A 22,498-nucleotide genomic window follows, 5' to 3' on the forward strand; every position below is an offset into this window, starting at 1 on the left:
CTCTCTGCTCCCACAGCTGACTCTGCTGGCCACAGCACCTCTGGGTGCACATGCTCCTCTGTCCTGAAGGTTTATAACACAAGATCCTGGACTGCAGCTCTAAGCACAAGTTCTCCTCTCCAGTGAGACCCAGGCCTGTGGGTGTTCAGGTGTGGGAGCCCCAGTAAGGCTGGAGCTGCAGTGTGATTGCCAGTGGCTGCTCAGGCTTGGGATGCAGCTCTGAGCATTCTGTTCCTCACCAAACAAAGCAGGGCACTTCTTTACTGTGGAGATGTCCATTCATTGTTTATCTTCCTACTTCAAGGCTTAATACAGCAAACACTGAAAATGTATCAGTTGGTGCTCTTGCTGCCTACCTCCCCACCCTCACTTCCTCCAGCTATTTGCTTTGAGTTATTTGCTCAGGATTTGTTTTCCCTCTGATTTTACAAGTTTGCCTTGCAAAGCAAAAAACCTGCTATTTTGTTCTCTCTGGTATTTGGCAGGAAAACAAAAAGAACACAAAGAAGAAAAGGATAATAATTGTTTTTTTCCCGATGATTTAGCACACAAGAGTTCTTTTTAGTGCTACTGTTGCTGCTGTGTTAAAGCATCTTATTTTCTTAGGCGTGCCAAGAGCTGCTGTGGAGAGGAGAAAACAGGGTGTCTCTTAACTGTGCTTTGCTGGGCTGGCAGTGGGCTCTGAGCTGAGACCTGCCCATCCACCTGGTGCTCGCTTGCAAGGCTCCCTCACATGTTATTTTGATCCAGGTGATGGAATTGGACAGAGCAGCTTTTGTGCAGGGATTTGCAAAGCTCATCTCTGTGCTGTTCTACTCCAGTGGAAGTTGAAACAGGTGCGCTGGAGTCACTGTGCTCATTGCATTATTTCTGGTTTTTTTTTTAAATTTTAATTTAATTTAATTTAATTTTTTGTGGTTCATGTTCCCATGCATTATTTTGCTTCGTGACACTCCTTATTTCAGGTTGGGGTAACCTTCATCTCCTCAGGACATGTGAAATGGTTGATAAAAGTTCCCTGGCAACTTCTTCCAGTTAAGTGGGGAAGGACTGGTTTGACAGCAGGGTTGGTTCAGGGGTGTATCTGAGCAGTTTGATCCTTTAATTTGGGTTGCACACTTCCTAGTTTCAGCCATGAGACTTGCCTCTTTTGTGATATTTTTTGGTTTTTCTTCCACCACCAGCTGAAAGCAGGTGACAGAGGGAGCGCTGAATAAGCAGGAACTGCTGCAAGGCCAGTGAGATCAACTCTCCTAAAAGACTCTTCTTAGGGCTAGAAGGAAGAAGCTTGGGGATACAGGATGTTTTTTCACCTTTCTCTCTCATATGTTGTCATTCCCTGGCCTCTCCTGCTTGCACAAGAAAAAGGAGTCCCTCACCTTCCTCTTACTGCCCAGTGGGTGAAAAGAACTCGGTCACAGAATGAAAGAAACAGGAAGAAAAAAATAAATAGCTGAGTCATTGCTGCAAAAATACATAAATAAATAAAACAGCAAAAAAAACCAACCAAAAACCTACAGGAAAAGGGAGGACTACAAAGGGCTGGCCATGAAGCTTTGAGAGGAGCCACAAATGCAGCAGTGGACCTTTACAAAGGCACTTCTCCATCTGCCAAGAGAGGGCTACAAGGACTCCCACAGAGGACGAGGAGGGTACCAGGCAGCAGTGCCCAGGGACAGTGGCAGCATTCAGTGGGCTCCAGCTGCTGAGAAATATGTGGAAATTACATGCTGTAAGTCAGCTAAGGAAACCAGGCGTAAAAATGGCTGAGTCAGAAAAACTGGGCCATTAAATTCAAATGCGTTATTAATTGGAACACTGCTTAACACAGCTGGAGATCCTCTGGGTAGGGGTAAACAAAAATATGATGGTGAGAGAACCAATTAAAACACTAATTAGTCCTTTTAGGAAGTTCTTCAGGTCCATTAATGATAACCCTTAATTGTAAGCTATAGAAAACTTATCAATATTGTTGCTGCTGCCTTGGACATTAGTGTTCTCTGTGTGTGTGTGTGTATCTTGCCTTTTTGTGTCTATACAAAAATCATTAACTCAAGAAACTGCACACTTACCAGTGGCAAGTGGAGGTTAATGAAAAATTAGAGACTTGGTCTTCCAACCCCCACTCTGTGCGTAATCCAACAAAGAATTATATACTGGGAGATAATTTATGCAGGCCCATTTTTTTTGAAAGGAAGGACCACCAATTCTTCCCTCTCATTCCCACAGCAGCAGAAACAAAGCAGCAGCACTGCAGCTGAAATGGTTTGCAAGAGTTTGCATTAAGTGTTAATAACCAAGTAATTATCATACCAATAACTCTAATGAAAAACACAAGGTCGTGCTTCCAGAAGATTGTGATTTGCAGAGATGGAAAGAGGTTTTGTGGGGTCCATTGCCCTGGCTTACAGAATACAGTTTCTAGACTGAGCAATCCAGCAATTACTGAAGTGATCTTGGCCTCTGCAGCTCTGCCTTCACCAATAAAAGCAACCTTAGAATAATCAGGGTGAGGAAAAATGCTGATGTGCTTGCAAATAAGAACACCTGGCCCTCAATTTCTTTGTGGAGCTGTTTTCCTGTTCAGGCACCTCTAGAAGAAACCATTCCCGTGTTTGTATCTTATTTGAATATGTGCAAAGGGTCACTTGTTCTGCTCAGAGGCAAAAGAACATCTACAACAAACAGCAAAATTATCTGGACACCAGGAGCTCTCTTGTTCATTGGTGAACCTTTTCTCAGACCATCATGTTGGCCTTCTGTGTTTTCCCAAACCTCTGATTCCTAAGTTTTCTTTGAATTACTAGGTTTTACACTCCTGAGACAATTTAGATGGGCATGCAAGTTGCTGAGCAGATTTTCATTAGCTCTGGTTTTCATCTAGCTCATTAGTGGATGAGCTAAATTGCACATGGACCTTTGCATTCACCTCTTTAGTTTGCAAACTCCAGGGCAGGCAAGTGGCACCTTGCTTTAAATAAACTATATTGATATTGTCTGGAGTCCTACTGCAAGGAACTGCAAGGAATGTTCTGTTTGTCCAATGATTAAGGCTTATTTCCCTCTTTCCATGACTGCATGGTTGGTCCTCTACTTCCTTTGGATGCTTGGCCCCAGCTAAAACTGCAGGACAAGTGCTTCAGTAGCTAAATTATCCCCTCAAAACATGAAGTCAGAGATTCCCAGTTTTCTCATGCTGCCTGGTATCTTGAATTTTGTACAAAGTTCTGTGGAGTCCACCAGGATGAGAATTTTACCTTGGGTCTCACAGCTTTCTTGAGAGTTTTGAATACGTCTTTGCATTAATGCATTTGAAAAATGCTGAAGATAAAAAAAGTTTTGTAACTTTTGAAGCAGAGCTACAAAGATGAGTTACACTTTAAAAAAAAAAACCTAATAAGTGAGCAAGAAGATTGAATCCTTAGACTTTCCTTATATCTGAAATTTTATGTTGAAACCAGGTGGGACAAATCATCTCTCAAGAAGCATCTGTCTGTCTGTCACTGGTGACTGAGTGCTTGATTTAGAGCAGATGCCCAGCTTTTAAATGGATGGCTCAAAATAGGTGAGGCAAATCCCACCCACAGGGAAGGTCTGTGATCACTTGGAGCATGTGCAAGACTATGGAAATGTGTGTTACATTTTCCATTGTTGAGATTAAAAAAAAATACTGGGAAAATGAAATACCCAATAGCTGTATAAATGATAATAGCCTAGAACAACCTTGCAAACCACTGGCTCATTGAACAAAACATCATCTTACAGCTCTTGTGTGGTGATGATTCCTCTATTTGCTTTCCTTTCAAGATGCAGCTGCAATAACAAGGCATATGTGATTTTAATGTGAAACCATAATCTGTCAGCCCTGAGAACCAGGGAGCAGGCCCATATAAGATAACTAGCTCACCCTAACAATGATAAACATGTCAAGATACAGAAATCACTTCTTCCCTTACAAATGAGAGAAAGATGTCATGTAATTGGAGATGTCATGCTAGGCTGGGATGAACAACATTCCCACAATTAATCATACCAAATACATTATGTAGTAGTTGCTGCCTGAAGACAAAGGAGGAATAAATACTCGTGTAAACATGCCAAATATGAACTCTCCACAGATGTTTGACTGCTGCTCCATATTTAGCATGAAGCACAGCCATACGTGGAAGATTTGCTCTGCATCCAAGCAGAAGTGGACCTTGGAAAAGGCCTCATGATGCTGCTGAACCGTGGCTGGTGTCTTTTCTAGGGCCCCTTAGGGGACTGCTTGTCAGGAGCTCCCCCATGGACACCAAAGGAAAATTTGCCATTTTCTTGAATTAGGCCTGCACTGGGGCCCTGGTTGAACAAGAAATGTTTGGCTGACAGCGCAGCAGCTTAGAAACTGAAGCGAGTTCAAAAGTTCCTAACAACAGTTCCAAACAAGAACTTTGTGAAGACAATGCAAAAGCCACCATGCATATTTGCTGGAATAAAAAACCAAATTAGCTTCAAACTGGGTTTGTGATTCCTCCCTGACTTGTATGTTTACTTTTCATTAATATTGATTCCTTGTGACCTTGCAGTGCCTCTCCTTCATTGTACTTGCTCCCCAGTGAACAGCTCACTGGCAGCAATATTAATAGCAAAAGAAAACGTTAACGATAGAGACGACTTGCGTGGAGGATTTTCACCTTGTGAATAAAGATTTTTATTTAATCAGAAAACCTCATTTGGAGACTTCAGATGACATACTGTGCGTGACCCTGGATGTGGTGAAGCCGACTGGCATGGCATGAATCCTGATATCATAACAAATGTTCTCCAAGCAGTGCAGAGACATATGATATATCCTGAAAACAGCTCAGACATGAGATCAATACATAAGATTAGGAAGCCATAACCTCTGGGTGACCTGTATGGAAACAAGAGCAAGGCTAAATTCAGTGAGTAAAATGCTGCCTGAGATCTAGCTGTAGCAAAGAGGTTTTGCACTGACTTAAGGCTTGCCCTGGCTGTTTTTTGCTGCTTCTCTTTGACTTCTTGGTCAGCAGCAAAGTTTTCCTTCCCATGACCAGCAGTGATTTGAGAGCGTGGTTGAGGAGGGCTTTTGAAGACACTCCTCCCTTGGCATCTGCCAGGGGTTCTGTAGCTGTGTTGGTCCTTTCCAGTCTTTGGCCTGGGTTTCCTTCAGCTGTGTCCCTCTGTCCTTGTGAGAGAGCCAGCTAGGAATGGCAAAGGCTGCCCCCTCCATTTGTGAAGTGTGTATTCCATGATGGGATGCTCCCCTAGGTGCCATGAGATCCCAGAGATGAGCATCCTGCACACACACACACACACACACACACACAGAGTTACACAGAATAGACCTTGATTTCTGCTCCTCTTGGTGGCATGCTCAGTAACTGAAACACTCCCAGAAAGAAAAACTGCTTTTTGTTCCATGATTTCCATGGGGACCTCTTGCAGAATTAGGAGTGTGGAACAGCTTACTCTGAAATAGCTGTGCCAGGAGTCCTTTGGCCTTTCTTTCAGGGTGAAATTTGGTTTTTGTTTTCTTTGTTTTTGTTTTAATACTGTGGAAGAAAAAAATCTTCTTTCCATAAGAAGCAGCTAAACACAGAAATCTTTTAGAGCCCCCCCATGCAACTGTAATAAAATTTGCATGAGAGAAGAAATTGTGCTTGTTTATTTGGTGCCCTTTATACCCCCTATGGCCTAGAGCTAGCACATCTGACAGCAATGATGAGCTGTGGATATGGGAATAACAGTGCTGTGAAATCTTCCCCAAAACAACAGCAGTTGTGGTCTGATTCATAACTGCAAATTCTCTGGTGTGGGATCCATGGCATAGAAACTGACTCCAGGCTTTAAAAAACTGGTTTAAGTTTTGAGTCGTGTTGAACGAGGGAATCCATATTAGGTGTGATTCTTTGAGCAGGATCAGGCCAGCAGACAAAGTGTGATGGATGCCCCACTTCCTTGGAAGAATCCTGAGCTGTGGGCATTTAAAAATCCTATCACTAAAGATGTGGATGGAGGGCTGAGATTTTCCAGAGCCTTTAAGAAGTGCTATAGGAGGCACTTGGATTCCTGTGTTATTCAGATGCTTTTGAAGCTTTTACCCAGGGACGACTAATTTTAGGCACCCACTTTTGAGAATCTCAGCCAGAAGGGAAACAAACCACTGATAAAAGTGAGAGAGAGTCTGTGTTTTGGAAACCGACCCACAGTTATTTACACGTCTGTGTATTATCTTGTGTTGGTCACTGGGTTTTTTATGTGTGTGTGTGGTTTGTTTGTGTTTTGTTTTGTTTTTTTACAGTGCACCCTACCACAAACCTCAACTCAAATACACCCCAAACACCCAGGCAGTCCCCAGTGTGTTGGGACCCCATCCAGGGGGAATGTTTTGTAGAGGAGGAGCACACAGGATTTAAGCAGCAGTCTCCTGATGCACCAAAATGGCCTGCTGAAGGTTACCTGGCTCAGTTCTCATCCCACGGCAAGTTCACAGCTGCTCCCTGGCTATTCAAGGTGATGTGGTGAGTGCTCAGTGTCAGAGGCACCAAGGGCAGCAAAGAAATCTGCTACTGCAGAGAAACTTGACTTTGACCCTTCCCCATAACTAAGCTCCTTTTTTTTTTCTCCTTTTTTTCCCTCCTTTTTTTTTTTTCCCTTTTTTTTTTTTCTTTACATTCTTTCAAGAATTGTGAGGCCCCAGAGACTTGAGGGAAAATTCATACAGCTCAGGTCATTCTACCAGTCTGTGCAGCCATTCAGTCAGTAATAAACACTCTAGCAGGGCAATGATTACTGGAATAGTAGGGGGCATTCTAGCCAGCAAGCCTCATGAAAATGATAGACAGTTGCTGAAATCAAGAGAACTACAAAGCAAAAGAACAAAAGCATAAGTAAGTGAATCAGTAGGCTGGGCTCAGAGACGTGACATACTAAGTGCTGTGCCTCCTATAAATTTGGTGAGTTGATGATTTACCATAGCAGGGCTTTTCAGTAAAGAAAATTAAAACTTCAGGAGGGCTCTTCAGTTCCAAGAAACAGCACCAAGAGAAACATACCCTTTATGTCACAACAGCTGACTTGGTATTAAAAGCATTGATACCAGTGAATGAGCCTGGAAGAGGCTTCAGACTCTCTCAGTCCTATTAGGGTTTAAGAGCACCAGTGCCAGATCCTGCAGTTCTTACTTGAGCAAAGCTCCCATTGATGTGTTCTTAATCTGGAAAAAGTCAACATGGATATTTATGGAGCTGTAGTGCCTAGGGGCTCTAATAAAAACTGTGCTAGACATTGTACCTATATTTAGTAGCAGCCAGTTCATGTCTCATAGAATTTGTGGTCTGCATAGACAAGACTGATAAAGCAGATATGGGGTAGGAATTGCTGTTTTTCCTGTTTCACAGATGGGAAGTGAGGGTTGGAGATTGCAGGGGGATTTTCAAAGCCACATAGTGATGCTGGGTATTTATTTCCCCTGCATTTTAAAGGGAACTGGACTTGGAGATGCCTTGGTGGTGTTGAAAGGCTCAGCTGAACACAGGCATCCCAGTTTTGGCGGGATGACGGGAAGTCTGTGACGGATGTGTAATTAGTTTAGACCTAGACATTCCAGGCCAGTCTGCCACACCAGAAACATCCATTTTTGGAAGGAGTTTGCCTCAAGTTAGGGCTGTAGAATTCTGACCCATGGACAATGGCTGCTGCCAGTGCATGGGTGTAAAACCACAATGGTAGAAACCAGAGTGAGAGGGAAAGGGGAGCCCTCACATCCTGAGCTATTCTGAAACCTCCTTTGTCTTTGGTTCAGGTGGCTGCTCCTTCTTTTCAGAAGCCACGTGAACCTAAGCAAGGCTTGGATGTGTCATATCTGCATGCCTAAGCCCAGGATGGTGAGTGTAGGGAACTCTTTTAAGGGGAATTTGGCAGCTGTGCTCGGAGCTTCTCGGACCATAGAAGCCTCACCTGTCACTGGGACTTCCTGGCCAATGACAACCACCATGCCTTGGAAAGAGACCAAGAAAAGAGCTGGGAAAATTGGAAAGGGTTCAGAAAAAAGCTCACCAAGGGATCTGAAGCCTATGAAATCTGCCTTGCTTTGGGAGTCATCAGAAGCTCCACGTGATTTACTAAGGGGAACACTGCAAAGTGATTTGGTAGAAACATCTGTGAGGGCAGTGACTTCTAAGAAAAAGCAAGATGATTTACTCTTAGTTTATCTGTAAGACTCTGGGACTGTAAAATGCCTTTGGAAAAACTTGGTCATAAAATCCTATTTATTTTGTGAAGGATTAATTTCACCACTAGAACAGCAGATTGTCCATCACCGAAAGACTTGACAGCAAATCTGAATCTTTTCTCCAAGCCATGGCCTTAGCCAGGCATGATGATCACTGCACTTTTTAAACTCATAAGAATGGAAGCTTGTTTATATGTGACTATTATATATTTAAAAATCTGATGAAAAATAAGAATAATAGTAATAGTAAAAGTCTGAGTGAACAAAAAATGGGGATTAGGTGCATGCTGAGAATAATGAACAACACTGGTGTGTAAATACAGAGCCACAGAATTTTTATTCTGCCTTTTTACCGTGCATTTTGCTGCTCCAAAAATGCCCACTGTCTTCAGTGGAAAAGCCTAGAGGAAAAGGCAAGGCTTGTCCTTTTAATGCCTTCCTTCCCCCTCTTCCAGTGGATCATCTGGGAGACACTAAAATGGCAGAGTTTTACCACAGGGGGTGAGGGTTTGAGCATCCTTCAAACACCCACCCATGAACACCAAGGGAAAAGCAGGGATGCTGTGTGCTGTCAGATGCTGGGTTCCCCTCCCCTTGCCTCCTCCCCACCTGTTCCAGCCCCTCTGGAAGTGTGAGATGGGATTTCAGTGTCCTTGGGGGGGTGAGGTGGCAAGGCTCACACAGCCAGCATAAAATGTCCAGGTGCATGGAGCAGGGATGTAAACATTAAAAAAAGAAAGAGGAAAAAAAGAAGAAAAGGCTCGTGTGTGCATGCACACAAATCAATAAAAAGTGCAATGCATCTTTCTTTAATTAAATCCCACCCTGAATGGGCTGGGCAGCCCCGACCTCTGCCCCTCCAGTTTGCTGACTGGCACAGCTGTTAGTAAATCACCTGCTGGGGCTGCTCTCCAGGGCTTTAAAGGTCATCTGTCAGCCACTGCTGGGGAGAGATAAAGAAGAAACACAGAACCAAAAAAGTCTGGGGTGAAGAAAAACGCACTTTATAAAAGCCAAGCCATTTGAGTGCTCCAGCTTTTCCAATGTTTATGTTGCTGGCACCTGGGGGTGGGGGGCATTTTATTCATCCAACTTCTCTGATTCTTTTGTCTGCATTTTGCCAAGTTTTCAGCTACTTTTATACTCCTTTTGTTTTAAGCTTTTCCTCCCTGCAGGGGATAGGAACAGCTTGAGCCTGGATTTAGTCCTGTGTGACTGGGTCCCTGTCAGTGACACCATGGTGTCTGCTGGCCTCCTTACCCCCGTGGACATCTTCTCCTCTCACACAGAGCAGTCAGCCCTCATCCTCCTCACTCCCTGCTCCAGCTTGTGCCAGGAGCAGCCAGAAGGAGCTGGGCAAGCTCAGCCTGCTCTTTCATTTCCAGCAGCCCAGGCTCTCCACAGCAGTCACCTCACACAGGGCTGCCTGTTGAAGGCAAGATTTCACCCAAACTGGGGAGCACACACAGCAGCTCCATCCCAGGACATGAAGGAGCATGATTGTCATAGGTGATTCCTTGCCACAAACCACTCCTTCAGCTGTTTGTGCTTGAAGGGATAAGCTGGCTTTGTGCTTATTCAACACTTGCACTGTCACCTTAATTTTCAGCCTCACACAAGATGCTGCCAGTGAAAATGATGGTATTTTTGCAAAATGGGTGCATGGGCAAGGCCCAAGTAATCTGGGAGTTTTTCCCCACCTGATAATTACTGACATATTTTCAATAGCTTACCATTTTGATTCAGCACTGAACACGCAGCAATGTTGTCAGACATTGATCCAAGTCAGAATGTGCAGATTCTGTTGCAGCTGTCGTTTTTATTTGTTTTGGGTTCATTCATACATTAAACTCGAGGGAAACGTAGGGATCTGAGGACCCCCTCAAAGTAGTGCTGTTCACAAAATGGATCACAGTCACTGGGCTCCTCTGTGATGTCTGTCTCTAGTTGTGTCTAAACTTGGGTTTTCCATGGGATGAAAATTACTGTCTGCCACATAATATATGGGCTTGAAGGTCACTGGGAAATTTTTACTCCAATTCAGAGCTCCAGTAAGGTTGGTGAAACCAGGGGCTTTTTTAAACCTACCAACTGCTTATGGTAAGAGAGCTCAAGCCAAATTCATCCATGGCCTCCAGTGCATTCGTGTCTGCTCTGAATTTCGCCTGCTTTGAGCACAGACCCATCAAGGACAAAACCTCTCAGTGCTCTGTGTCTGCAGAAATACTCCCTCTTTTCCCTGACGCTCTTCCATGGGAAGGAAGGGCTGTAGCCTGCCAGCTGCAGCCCTTTGGACCAGTTCTGGGTTGATGCTGAAGTTTATTGCCAGCTTTCCTAAAGCAATAGCCTTCCTTATCTGGAGGACTGGCTTACCTGGACTGTGGTGTGGGGAATTGCACAATGACACAGAGGGGAGAATGCACCAGCTCAGTGAAAGGGACGCCCATGGCTCTGAGGATGGAGGCTCTGCTGCTCCCTTACTGCACTCTGCCTGTCTGCAGCCAAAGCAGCAGCTCCCTGGGAGCTGGCCAGTGGGGCTGGTGGAGTCCAAGAGTGATAACACTCACGGTGTAGCCAAACTGAAGAGTTTGGCACAGCACTGATGTGTAACAGGAGCTGCCCCTCGCTCTTCTTGGCCTCCTGACCCGCTATCAAACAAATGGAAACTTGTACTTACAATACCAACCATTAGAAATAGAAAGGAGGGAAAAAAATCGGTAGCTGGCAGGATCATTTGTTTAGGTTGGAAGAAATGAGCTGTTTAGTGTTTCAGAAAGGGGAAAATTCTCAGCAAAGAAAACAAAGGGAATAAGGACACTGAATCAGGCAATTGTTCTTCTACACAAGTGGTCCCTTTCCCCCTCACATGTTGATGATACAAACCCCAGCCCCTCCACCAGGAACACTGCCTGCTTGAAGGGCCTTTGTGACCAGGGTGCTAACAACCCAAGGTACAGAGCTGTAAAGAAGAAAAGCTGCATTTTAGCCAAGCATAAGCAATGCTCAACAGGTATTTTTGAAATGTGAATTTTCCCCTCTAAGGCTGAGGTGAGTCTCAGGCAAACGCTTCAAGGCATTGTTGTTGAAAATTGTGATTCTTTGGTTAAAGAAAGAGCAACCTTTGCCTGTCTGATTGGCCAGACAAGGTACAGCCGTTACATTAATCACAGAGCTCAAAAATTCCCTTCCCCTCACTGCTTATGTCAGGTCAGTCCCTTGCACGCAGTTCCACCCACCCCAGGGGGAGATCAAACAACAGAATGAAGATGAGTTAAAATTCTGTTCACAAACCCACACGTGCCAAATCCAAGCCCTGAGACAAATATGTGTTCAGCCAGGAATCCAGGCAGAGACACTGTACTTTTACAGAGTCATTTGGGAGCCACAGGGAGGGCTAAACAGGAGGTAGTAAGTGTTTTGGCAAAAGAGCTCCTTGTGGGGAGGATGCTCTTGGCTGTTTCTCTCTTTCCTGTCTAACAGGCACTGTTTGCTGGATGATAGGGAAGGAGCTGCAGGGAGCACATCCCCAGCAACAGGAATCCAGTCCAGAGCTCAGGATCCTCTGGAGGTTAGAAAAGGATGTGGGAAAAGAGATAATGACCATTAGTTAATTAGACTTTTTTCCTCTCTTTTGGTGTATGATATTTCCAGCTACCTTGGAGTGTCTTTTGACTAAGCTGAGGTTTCTTTACCTGAGAAAAGAGGTTGCTGAGATGGACTCAAACCTTTTCCTACCATGGAGGAAGCACAGAACCATCTTGGCTGGGCTGTGCTGCAGCTGGAAATGATGTCTGAGAAACATCTACCCTGAGTCCTTCACCAGCCTTTTCCTTGGCCATTACAATGATTCTAGCATGTACTCCTTCAGAATACTAAATAATGCAGTTTTGATGTTTGGGATTCTTTACCTGGTGGCATTTTACTCCCTAAACCATGGTTTTCTTTTTAGGCACATTGCTCAGATTGTTCAAAAGAGTGCTGGGTGAGCTCTGCTGTTTAGGGCTGCATGAGATACAGCACTTCCTAAATGAATTGTCAGTCCAGACCCTTCAGGGCTTAGGTTGGAAACATCAGTGAGAAAACTTCTTGAGCTACTGAGAAAAGAGGCACCAAAAGAGCCCTGCTGATTTGCCATACTAAGGGAAAAGCAGGGAATGTAGCTGTCCTGGTCCTACAGAGATTGCAGGGACTTCCAGCACGGGTTCCTCTGGTGATACCACATCCAGGCACTTGGATGAAAACACCCAGGGCTGCTGGACAGGCCCATTTCTGAAAGGGACAGCTGTGTCAGGAGAGCCTTTTCTCACTTTTTACTCTCCAGAGATGAAGAGAGTGTTCCAGATGAGGCAGCAGATTTGTGATCTATCACTCATATCATCTGTTCTGGGGGCACAGTTACCTTTTCTAGGGAATGAAAACCCCCAGCTGATGGAAGTTGAACTTTTATTTCCCTCATTACTGCAGCCTTATCATACACAGGACTTTAATCCCACTTAAGAAATATCACGATTAGAGATCAGAGTACACATCACTTAAGAAATATCAGCATTAGAGATCTGAGTACACGTTTTGAGATAAGATTGGTTCGTGATGTTATTACTGACTATGTAATTATGGAAATGAGAAAATAATCCCCTGGGGCTTTGTTGTAATGACTTCTGAGCATCTTGCATCATCACAGGCAGACAGCAGACTTCAGGATGTCATGCATTATTAGAAGGAATGTGGAAAATCTTGTTTGGGTTGGTGTCGATGTCTCTGGTAAGAGAGGACACCATGTATCTTCCACAGTGAAACTGGATCAGGTAGAAAGCCATGTGATCTTTTGGAAAAAAAGAATCTCATCTTTACTTGATCTACACTCTTGTCTTTTGATGCACTGGTGAACTGCACTGCTGACAGCTGCCCCTGCTGATCCTGTGGCCTTGGGAGACCTTGGCTGCCTGGGCTGTGCCTCTGTTCTGGGTCCAAAGGCAAAAGTGGGACCACTGCAGACATGGCTGCAGTGCTGACAACCTCATGGGCTGTAGAACATTGTCACTGTTCCACTGTCACAGAGGAGGGGCTGTAGGAGTGACCTTGTGAGTGCTCCCTGCTCAGCAGCTGCACTCCCATCCAGCAGAAATGAGTGGGGTGAACACCAGTGAACCAGAGTCAGTGCAAATGGAAATAAAAACACACACATGGATTTCCCCTGCGAATGCTTTCTGTATTTTGCCTTGTGTTGGAGCCACTGCCAAGGGGGAATGCATGGTAGCACCTGTGTTTTTACATGGGGGAACAAGCAGGACCCTGGGGCTGCCGACCAGCCAGCCTCACCTCAGTGCCCAGTAAGATCATGGGACAGATCCTTCTAGAAGTCCTGTTGAATTATATGGAAGACAAGGAGGAGATTAATGAGCCTGAACATGAACTTCAGCAAGTGCAGTCATGCCTGACTAATCCACTTACCTTCCACAGCAGTGACAACTGAGATCAACTACCTGCACTTCTTCAAGGCCTTTGATAGATCCCCCTTGCCGTTGCTAGTTCAGAGTTGGAGAGATATGGATGGAAAGGTAGATGGACAAGGAATTGTCCGGATGGTTGCATCCAAAGAGTTTCAGTTTACAGATCAATGTCAAAATGGGAGCCAGCAATGAGGGACTGGCCTCAAGGGTCTGTACTGGGGAAAAAAAATATTTAATATCTTGCTCAGTGCCCCCTCAGCAGGTTTGTAGGTGACAACAAGCTGAGCCAGGCGTGGATGGGCTTGAGGGAGGGGATGCCATCTAGAGGGACCTGGACAGGCCTGAGTAGTGGGACCATGAGAACCACATCCAGTTCAACAAGGCCAAGTCCAAATGCATTAATATACAGTTTGTATGCCTGCACCAAATCATCTTTGCTCAGTGGAAGGGTCAGGAAGTGTCACCACGTGGTCACATCAGTGCTAATTCTGTGTACTTTTCCCTCTGGGCAATCAGAAAGATTTTGCTGGATGGCAAATGGACTTCTGTCTTAGGTGTGGGTGTGGACATTTTCTTAAGCATGGCTAAGCTATGTTGCTTGAATTTTTTTACCATGAATCTCTTCATATGGTGCGAAAATGGATGTCTCCCACCAGGCTTCTTCCTTCCTCCTGTAATTTGCTCAAGTCACACCCTCACCTCTCCATTCTGGCAATGGAGAGTGTTCTGGTCACGCTGTGGTGTCCACAATGCCAGCTGTAAAGTGGATGTATGGCCAGCACTGCTGGGTTTTCAAACCTGTGAAGGTTCAGGCTCTGGCCTCACTCAAGACTTGCTGGGGAAACCCTGGCTTGAGTTTAAAACAGACACATGTGCACACACACATGTGTACAGACAGTCTGGCACACATTCTGTTTTTGTGGAGGGACCACTGCGTGCATCTTTATCTTCTCCTCCCACCCACTCATCCCTTCTGACACTCACCATAGCTGTGACCACTTGTATTCTATTCAGCTGGATTTTCCAGGCACTTCAGAGTAGTAGGTGTTGCTATATATATAGTGCCTAAACACTTCTGTTGAGGCTGAAGAGTAAGTAAAACACTGTTGCATTACTTGGTCCACCAAGTGATCAGGATATCCCTCACACAAATGTCTGCAGTGTTGCAGGAGGAAATGTCACCTCGTGTTGGCCACAGCTGTCCCTGAGCTCTTCTGCTGAAAGCTGCACTGCTCCCCTTAAGAATCTCGGTGGCAAAAGGATCTCCAGGCAGATTTATTTTCTTTTACCTGTGGCTGATGAAACAGTGTTAACCCTAATTTGGTGTCCAGTGTCCATGTAGCTCTGGCTGGCCACAGTCAGGGAGGTTTTATGAAGGAATATTGCAGAAGCTCATGACCCTGACTGAAACCAGGAGCAGCTCAATGCTCTGGCAATGATTATTTACTGTTTTTCCCATGTTACATGCTGTATTTGGTCATGTTCAGTAACTCTGCAGTAATCAGACAAGATGGAATGGCGGCTTGTCAACTGATTTAATTAAAACCACATTGTTTCTTTTTTTTTTTTTTCTCTTTTATTGCCTCTCACACATCATTAATATTCTGTCTAAGACGCGCCTGCAATCTAAAGATTGGAATCAGTCTCATTGTGCTCTTTCCAAGCTTGAATTCCCAGACACACAAACCTGGGAAAGAGTTTTAAAGGGACAGGTAATAGTTAGAAACTAATTTGATTACATTGAAATGGACCACTCATTTGTCCAAATAAATGCTTATTGAGGGACCAGTCTTTCAGGTTGCTTGTAAATGCAATGCAGGCTTGGCTTTCACGGATATGAGTGGGAATAGAATATATTTAGGATTTCCCAGGAATCAGGTCTTTGCTCTGCAGTCTTCTGCTCATTCAAATTGTTGGTTATGCAAATATATTAAAAAGAACTCGAGTGAGTTACACTGCACCCATTTTAGCTTGGTTTATTATTTAGGTTTTTAGCAGCAGTGTTATTATTGCCCATTTTCTGAAGTGCCAGGTAAGAGCCATTTCATGGTGGCAGTGTTAAGGGAATTCTCCAGTCAGACCATTCCCTCTGGGGCTCTCTGGCAGTGGCACTCCCAAGGTCAGAGACTTTTTGGGACTGAAGGCCCTTCCTTGCCCTGGCTCCTCACACCCCCCTCACATCACACCAGCTTTGCCATGGCAGAGGTGGCAGAGTCCCACACGTCTCATTCCATAAAACCACTTGTTCCTGGGGCAGTGACACAGAAACAGCCCAAGCTGCTGCCTCCAAGGAGGGACCCCAGCAAAGGAACTCTGGGATTTTATCCCATCACAGTCTCCCCATGGCCAGTCCCCATCTCTGTGTCCATCCACCTCGCTGCCATCACTTGTTTCCATCTCCCTTGTTGTCCAAAAGGTTGGAAGTTCCCAGCTGCTGCTGTGTCTCAGTGTCCATTCACCTGGCTGGCTGTCACCTGCCTTTGTGCCCTTTGTCACCCAGAGGTCAGCAGTTCATGCTCTTGTCCTGGGCTCCACCCAGAGCTCAGCCTGTACTTCACTCTGCATTTAAATCTGCATCTCCTCAGCCTGCATTTAAACCTGCATCTCAGCCTGCATTTATACCTGCATCTCAGCCTGCATTTCAGTCTGCAGCTTGCCAGCCCAGCTACCTGCACCAGGGGTGTTCCTCAACAACAGCACGTCAGCCAGCATGTGCGCTCGATTTACAGCCAGATTACAAGGCAAAAAATAAATCTAGCATTGAAAATTATACACAGCAGTTTATTTAAACAGCCATTAGCTTTCATCAACAGTGTGTGCATTTCTGTTTTCTTTAAGGAGCCCTGCCACTCTCAATCACAGCTGCAGCCCTCCTGCAGCACCCTGCTACTCCATGGCTTTAACCCAGCTTCACAGATAGCTCATAGCCAATTACCATACAGGTTCCTTATGTTAAAATTAAGGCAACTGGAGTCAACAACCTCTGCTGAATGAAGGTAAAAGCTTGAGAATATTTTGCATAACAGTCATCAGAGTAGCTGATAACTATTACAGTGTTCTGGTGAAGTAAGCCTACGCAGATCCTATCTCTCCTGCCTGTCTGTTCCAACATGCATCTCATCTCACTGGCAGCCCTTTGCTTTAATTAGCTGAAGTCTCTGCTTCAGCCTTTCATATGTCAACCAGCCTGTGTACACTTCCATATTTTTAATCAGTAGCCCGTTGTCTTTACTTTGTCATTCGCACCAGCGTATAAATCTGCCCTTCTTATGATCCTCACTGCTTGGTAGAAGTCAAAACATGCTGTTTAATTTTCCTGTTCACTGATTTCCATTTGTTTCATGTTCAAATGCTGGCTCCTTTCCCTCTTTCGGGCATGCTGTGAGCATTAAACTTAGTGATTAAATGCCAAAAGAACAGTTCTTTTCCCCTTCCGTGCCCACAAATGGGTCATCCTAACCCTGGCTGGGATGCTTCCCTTGACAGTGTGCCCTGTGCTGGAGTGGGGCTGGGGGATGGGAGCTGGGCTGCTGCTGGCTGCCAGAGTTCAGCTAAAATAAAATAAAACAGGTGCAGAACTTATGTGCTCTCCTAAGGTCGTGACTGGCTTCTTGCTGTTTCTTCTCTTTTATTTTTTTTTCATGTTTTTTTTTCCTCGTTAATCTACTAGTGCAGATTTTTCATTTATTTCATTTATATTTCATTTCACCCATGACACAGATGAGGACACCAAGAGTGAGAGATACCCAGACGTGGAAGAGCAGGAGGGTCCCGTGTGGCTGTCCCCTGGCTTTCACATGTCCTGGGTCACTGGGGGGACTCTGTGGGTGTCTGTGGGTGTCTGACAGGTGGGGTGGCTGCCCCTGGCATCTGTGTCTGTGCCTGATCCCCCAGCTGAGCCTGGAGGGTGCTCAGGATGACATCCAGCTTCTGGTCCATCTGCATGACCTGTTAGGGAATCAGAGAGCAGAAGAGCTGTCAGATGGTTGCAAATGCTGCTGGTGGGAGGCATTCTGAGGCCAAAAGCAAGGAAAAAGCCTGGCAGGGAGCATGGGCATCTGAGAGCCACCCACTCCCTGAGTTTTGTCCAGCCTGCTGCTCTGGAGCAGATGACACTGCAAAGTCACAGGGACAATGGCAGCAGAAGGACAGGACATTGCTGGCCCGAGGACTCAATTCAAGCATTTTGTCTCTCAGCCTTTTCCCAGGGCTGGTGATGATGCATCCTGCAAACATCTGCCCTGAAACTTTCCTTCACTCTTCGCTTTATTGTGAATGTTTTTTTCCCAGTACCTCTCCCAGCCCTCACCACCCTTGCTTGTGGGACATCATGCTTTCCATGACTGTCCTGGGAAATGGAACAGCCTCCCCTCCCTTCCCACTGTAAATAGATGCCTCGGTGATACATGTTGCAGTCAGAGATCCCACCAGATAGGGTGTTTATTCCCATGCACTTTTAGGAGGATAGCCTACAAAAAACCTCATATTAACACCAATGGCTTCATTAAAAAAAAGAAAAGAAGAAACAGCCATTCTATAGGGAGACATGCTAATTCCTACTTTCATTTCTTTGCTTTCTAGCCGAAATTTCTCAGCTGTAGTCCCTAGCAGAGGAGTCCTTCCTAATTGTTATTATTATTATCATTATAATTATCATTAAGCAGGGAAAGGCAAATATGAAATTTTAGAGGGAAGCTGCACTCATGCTTCCTAGTATTTTGAAACTTCTGATCTTTCTTTAGGAGCACATAGCTGGCATTATCCCCTTGTGCTGGTAGGGCTTGCCTTCACTGAAAATGGCTCCCACTCACCTCAGCATCACCCAGTGGGACAGGCTGGGGGCTGGGGGCTGCCTGACTTTGCTCCAAAGGCAGAACTATGGCCAGCATCGTGTAATCAGCTGGGATCACTTCTAATGATGCTTGAACACAGTGCAGCTTTGTGTTATAGATGAGCCCAAGAAAAAGGAGCATTTTGAAGAACATTGAATGGTTCACTTTACAGTTATCTGCCGTGAAACTGTGAGCCTCTGCAAACTGTGATCTGTCCCAGTGGGTCTAATAAACTTTGATAGCAAACCTTTTAGAGTGATATCAGATCTAAACTGAGCTTTCATTAAAAAGGGAGGCAGAGAGAATGAGAGGGAGAGAGAATGATTCCAGCCTTTTTCTGAGCAAAGATAACTTTGGAAATGGCCATTGGCAGCGTGGACTGAAAGCTTAGGAGGCTGAGATTGCTTTAAAAGCCAAGGCAAGGAAAATCACCTTATCCACTTTTGCCTCTTCTGTCTCTTCTCACTCCAAGTGTTGGCTCCCCTGTGGGCCCCTCAAACCTCAAGGTACCAGGAGCTTATTCAAGTTTTATCTCTTTGGTAACCACTATTGTCTCCTAAATACAACCTGCTGGGGAAGGAAGGAGTGGAGAATCTCTGCTACATCCTAGAGGGAGGGACGTGCTTGTCTCTCTTCCATTTCTATATTTACAACTGCTAGCTTCTGGTAAGAAAACTCCTTCTCCCTGCCTCTGTTTAGGTGAGTGGGTTATCTGAGGCAGTGTTTACAAGCAAGAAGGGAGTGTTTAGGACGTGGCTTGGACAGCAGAGACCTTCTCTACAATTTCTGCCTTCCAGGTGCATGGCCAGCACTGCCTGAGTGGTCAATCACTGACAAAAGCGCTGACATGGCTCTGTCTCAGGCTCAACAGCCCCAAATTCTGCTCAGCACTGACTTGGCTGAGAGTCTGAAAGTCACTAGTGGTTTAAGGGTTAAGCAGCATGGAATTAATTTGAAAACCACAGCCTTTATTTTCTCCTCCATTCTTGAAAAGCCTGTTTGGCTGATGCTGGTAATGACTCAACAGAATCTTTCTTAAGCAGAAATGTTGCTGCAGAGCAGAAACCAAAGCAGAACTAATGTATTGCAATAGGGTACAAAGAAGTGTAGGCAGGGAAATGGGATCAGGCAGATGAAAGCTCTTTTGGGGCTTTCTTTTGTGAGGCTTTGTTGATTTTGATCTGCACGCTTTATCTTAGATAAGCTCTGCCTGCATATTCCATATCATTTAAACTCTGCCGGATTTCACTGTATTTTGCCAGCTCAGTGAAAGAATGTGACAGGGAATAATTCTGTGCACTCTTTTTTTTTCCAGGAGAAGAGGAAGGTGGAGAACATTTATTTGTAGGGATGGAAATCCTTACACAGGGAAGTAGATGACACCACACTTCTGTCACACCTTCCACATCAGGATCAGCAAATATTTCCTGAACGCCAGCAAACAAAACTGCACAGTTCTCCGTGTCAACCATACACAGGAGGGTTTTCATGAGAATTTTTGAGATTAAAAGCAGAAATTAAGTGCAAAAATTAAGTGGCCCATAGGAGGATGTAGCCAGCACCTTGTGGAATTGAAGGTTTTTAAGGAAGGGTCTGATTTGGAGGCTGGTTAACTCTCACCAGGGAGTGGCCAAGGAAGAGCTGTGGACACTTAGCCCAAGGTCAGTAGGATGACTTGCAGGGTTAGAGGAATTTTCACTGGGTGAAGGTTGTTTCCACAGGAGGGTCCTGCTTTCAGGTTTCTCCAAATCCACCTCACAGCTCTGACTTTCCCTCAGCCCAAACAGAAGTTGCCTGTTTTGAGCAACACCCCCAGGCGAGCGCTGGGAAAGGGTTAAATAGAGCAACGTGTGTTTTTCAGATAAGTAAAGTGAGAAGCCATCCAGAGCTGGCTGCAGAGTTTCCAGAGAGATGTGATATGGCCCTCCCTGGCTCAGTGGAGACAGGTGACCTTGGCAGCTGTCCATGGGCAAATGGCAACAAAACTCCCCTTCTCCCACCTCACAATAGCGCTCCGGAGACGAGCTATAAAATTGTTAAAATGCTTTTGTATCCTTTCAACTGCCCTGTAGAAAGGAGACTTGCAAAAGCAGTTTAAGAATATTGCACTGTTGTTATTGGGACTGTGAGGTGAGCTGAAGGAGTGTTGAAATGTGTATTTATTCTAACATCCCCCCGTGAAAGGGGGCTGGACTCCATGGTGACATGCAGGGCTGTTGGAAAAAAAAGCAAAAAAAAGCCAAAAGGCACAGCAAGCCACAAAGTCAGTCAAACCATGGTGCTCAAGGTCTCCTTCCCCTTCACCTTGAGCACCAGATTGGCTTTCAACACCCATGGGCTGTTTGAGGATACTTTGAGCCTCTGTTTGTGAGAGCTGCTGATGCTTAAATACATCTTTTTACCTCAGCTGACTCCTGCTGCAGAAAGGGCTTGTGGAGAAAGACCCCTGGCATGGCAGCAGGACAGCTGAAGAGGGCTGGGTCATAATGGGGGTTTGCCACATGCTGGACAGATTCCCAGCTCCCATGGGAGCTTTTTATTCTGCCATATTTTGCACACACAGGCCATAAACAAAATGCATGTGTGGAAAACAGTCGGAGTAGCCACATGGTCTCCCCCAATTCCTCTCACTTTAGGCCAGAAAAATCCCTCCCCCTGTTGGTTTGCTGACACCCCTAGGTTTTGTCTATCCTTTTAATATGATTTATGGAGGCTGGGAAAAGCCAGTAGCAGTTATGTGCACAACACACTGGCTTGAACTATTTCCAGAGAGGCAGCAGAAGGGGAAGATGGTCTGCTGGAGCACTGGAGTCAATCTGCAAACCCACAAATGCACTCACATGTTGCTAAGGCAGTGAAGCTTTGCACGAAATGCTTAACCCCAAAGATTACATAAATTTGCTGTCACCTCCTGGAAGCTCTGCTCTCTCCCTCCAAAGCAGCAGAGCCCTGAGCTCAGCCCACTGAACACCCCTTCTCTAGCAGTGGAGAATTCTGTGCTCTCCAACTCTCTGCTCTTGGCTTTACCATTTCCTCTGTTTCCAGCCCTTGTTGCAGCTCCTGCTCCTGAGACAGCTCCAATGAATCAGGATCCATTCTCTGCCTTAAACACAGCTGCCTGGAGGGTTTTAACACCAACTGCTTGGAAAAGAGTAGTGTGATAGGTAGGATTTATTTTGTATGGACAGAAGTGTGCATATGAACCTTACTCTGCCATGAGCTGCTTCTACCTGTGGGTATGTGATTCTGATACTCCCAGCTTGTTATTTGTGATAGGTCACCTAAGGCCAGTTTGGTATTAATGCAGTAAAATCAGATGTGATTTAGCTGAACTGGTGCAATCCATTTTATGGATGCTTCCATTTCTGACTCATGTGACATATTGATTTAGCTGAAGCTCGTTATCCAGAAATTTGTACCATTTTCACATATTGACCAGATCTGTCACGTGATGATTCTTCTCATTCCAGATGGTGGATTGATTTGATTAGATCCTGTGTTTAGCTTTATATGCACATCTGGTCTTGTAGCTTCTCTCTGCCTACAGTTACACCCAATTATTCAAACTAATTGCCTATTGTACACTTTGAAGCCTGAATTGTTTGTTTTAGGAATTGCTTTATTTTTTAGCATGTGAATTTATTGCTGCCCAGAGACTGCTGGTTCTGGGAAGGGACATCTTTTGTCTACAGCACTGCCTGCAAAACTGCCTCCCTCCCACCTTCCTTGTCCGGTTAGATATTGCACTGAGATGGAATGCTGAATCCACTGAAACTTTTTTCCCCTTCAGCAAGGCCAGGCAATGTCAGTGTTGACACAACCTGCTGGTAGCTGTGAGGAAGCCAATGGCCACAGCAGCCACAGAGGCTGGGACTAGCCTGGGGGGATTTCTCTTGTGCAAGGTGTGGCTCTGGAGCAAATTCTGCTCCAGCCAAGTGCTTATGGATGTGCTTGAAGCATGGGAAGAGTCTTCCTGAGTT

At 45.2% G+C, this 22,498-nt stretch overlaps 1 protein-coding gene across 1 annotated transcript in view; it reads right to left on the minus strand.

The window, feature by feature from the left end:
- Nucleotides 1-17,493: 17,493 nt before the first annotated feature.
- The window catches only part of LOC128940408 (potassium voltage-gated channel subfamily KQT member 1-like), a 402,931-nt gene continuing 397,926 nt past the window's right edge, over nt 17,494-22,498 (minus strand). The window contains exon 17 of the mRNA XM_054281792.1: nt 17,494-17,634. Within this exon, the coding sequence (XP_054137767.1) occupies nt 17,494-17,634 (141 nt within the window). The remainder of the gene's footprint in view (nt 17,635-22,498) is intronic.

Source organism: Melozone crissalis, unplaced genomic scaffold (genome assembly GCF_028551555.1).
Source record: "Melozone crissalis strain CALT ecotype California unplaced genomic scaffold, PUWL_Pcris_2 ptg000033l_1, whole genome shotgun sequence".
Classification (NCBI taxonomy): domain Eukaryota; kingdom Metazoa; phylum Chordata; class Aves; order Passeriformes; family Passerellidae; genus Melozone; species Melozone crissalis.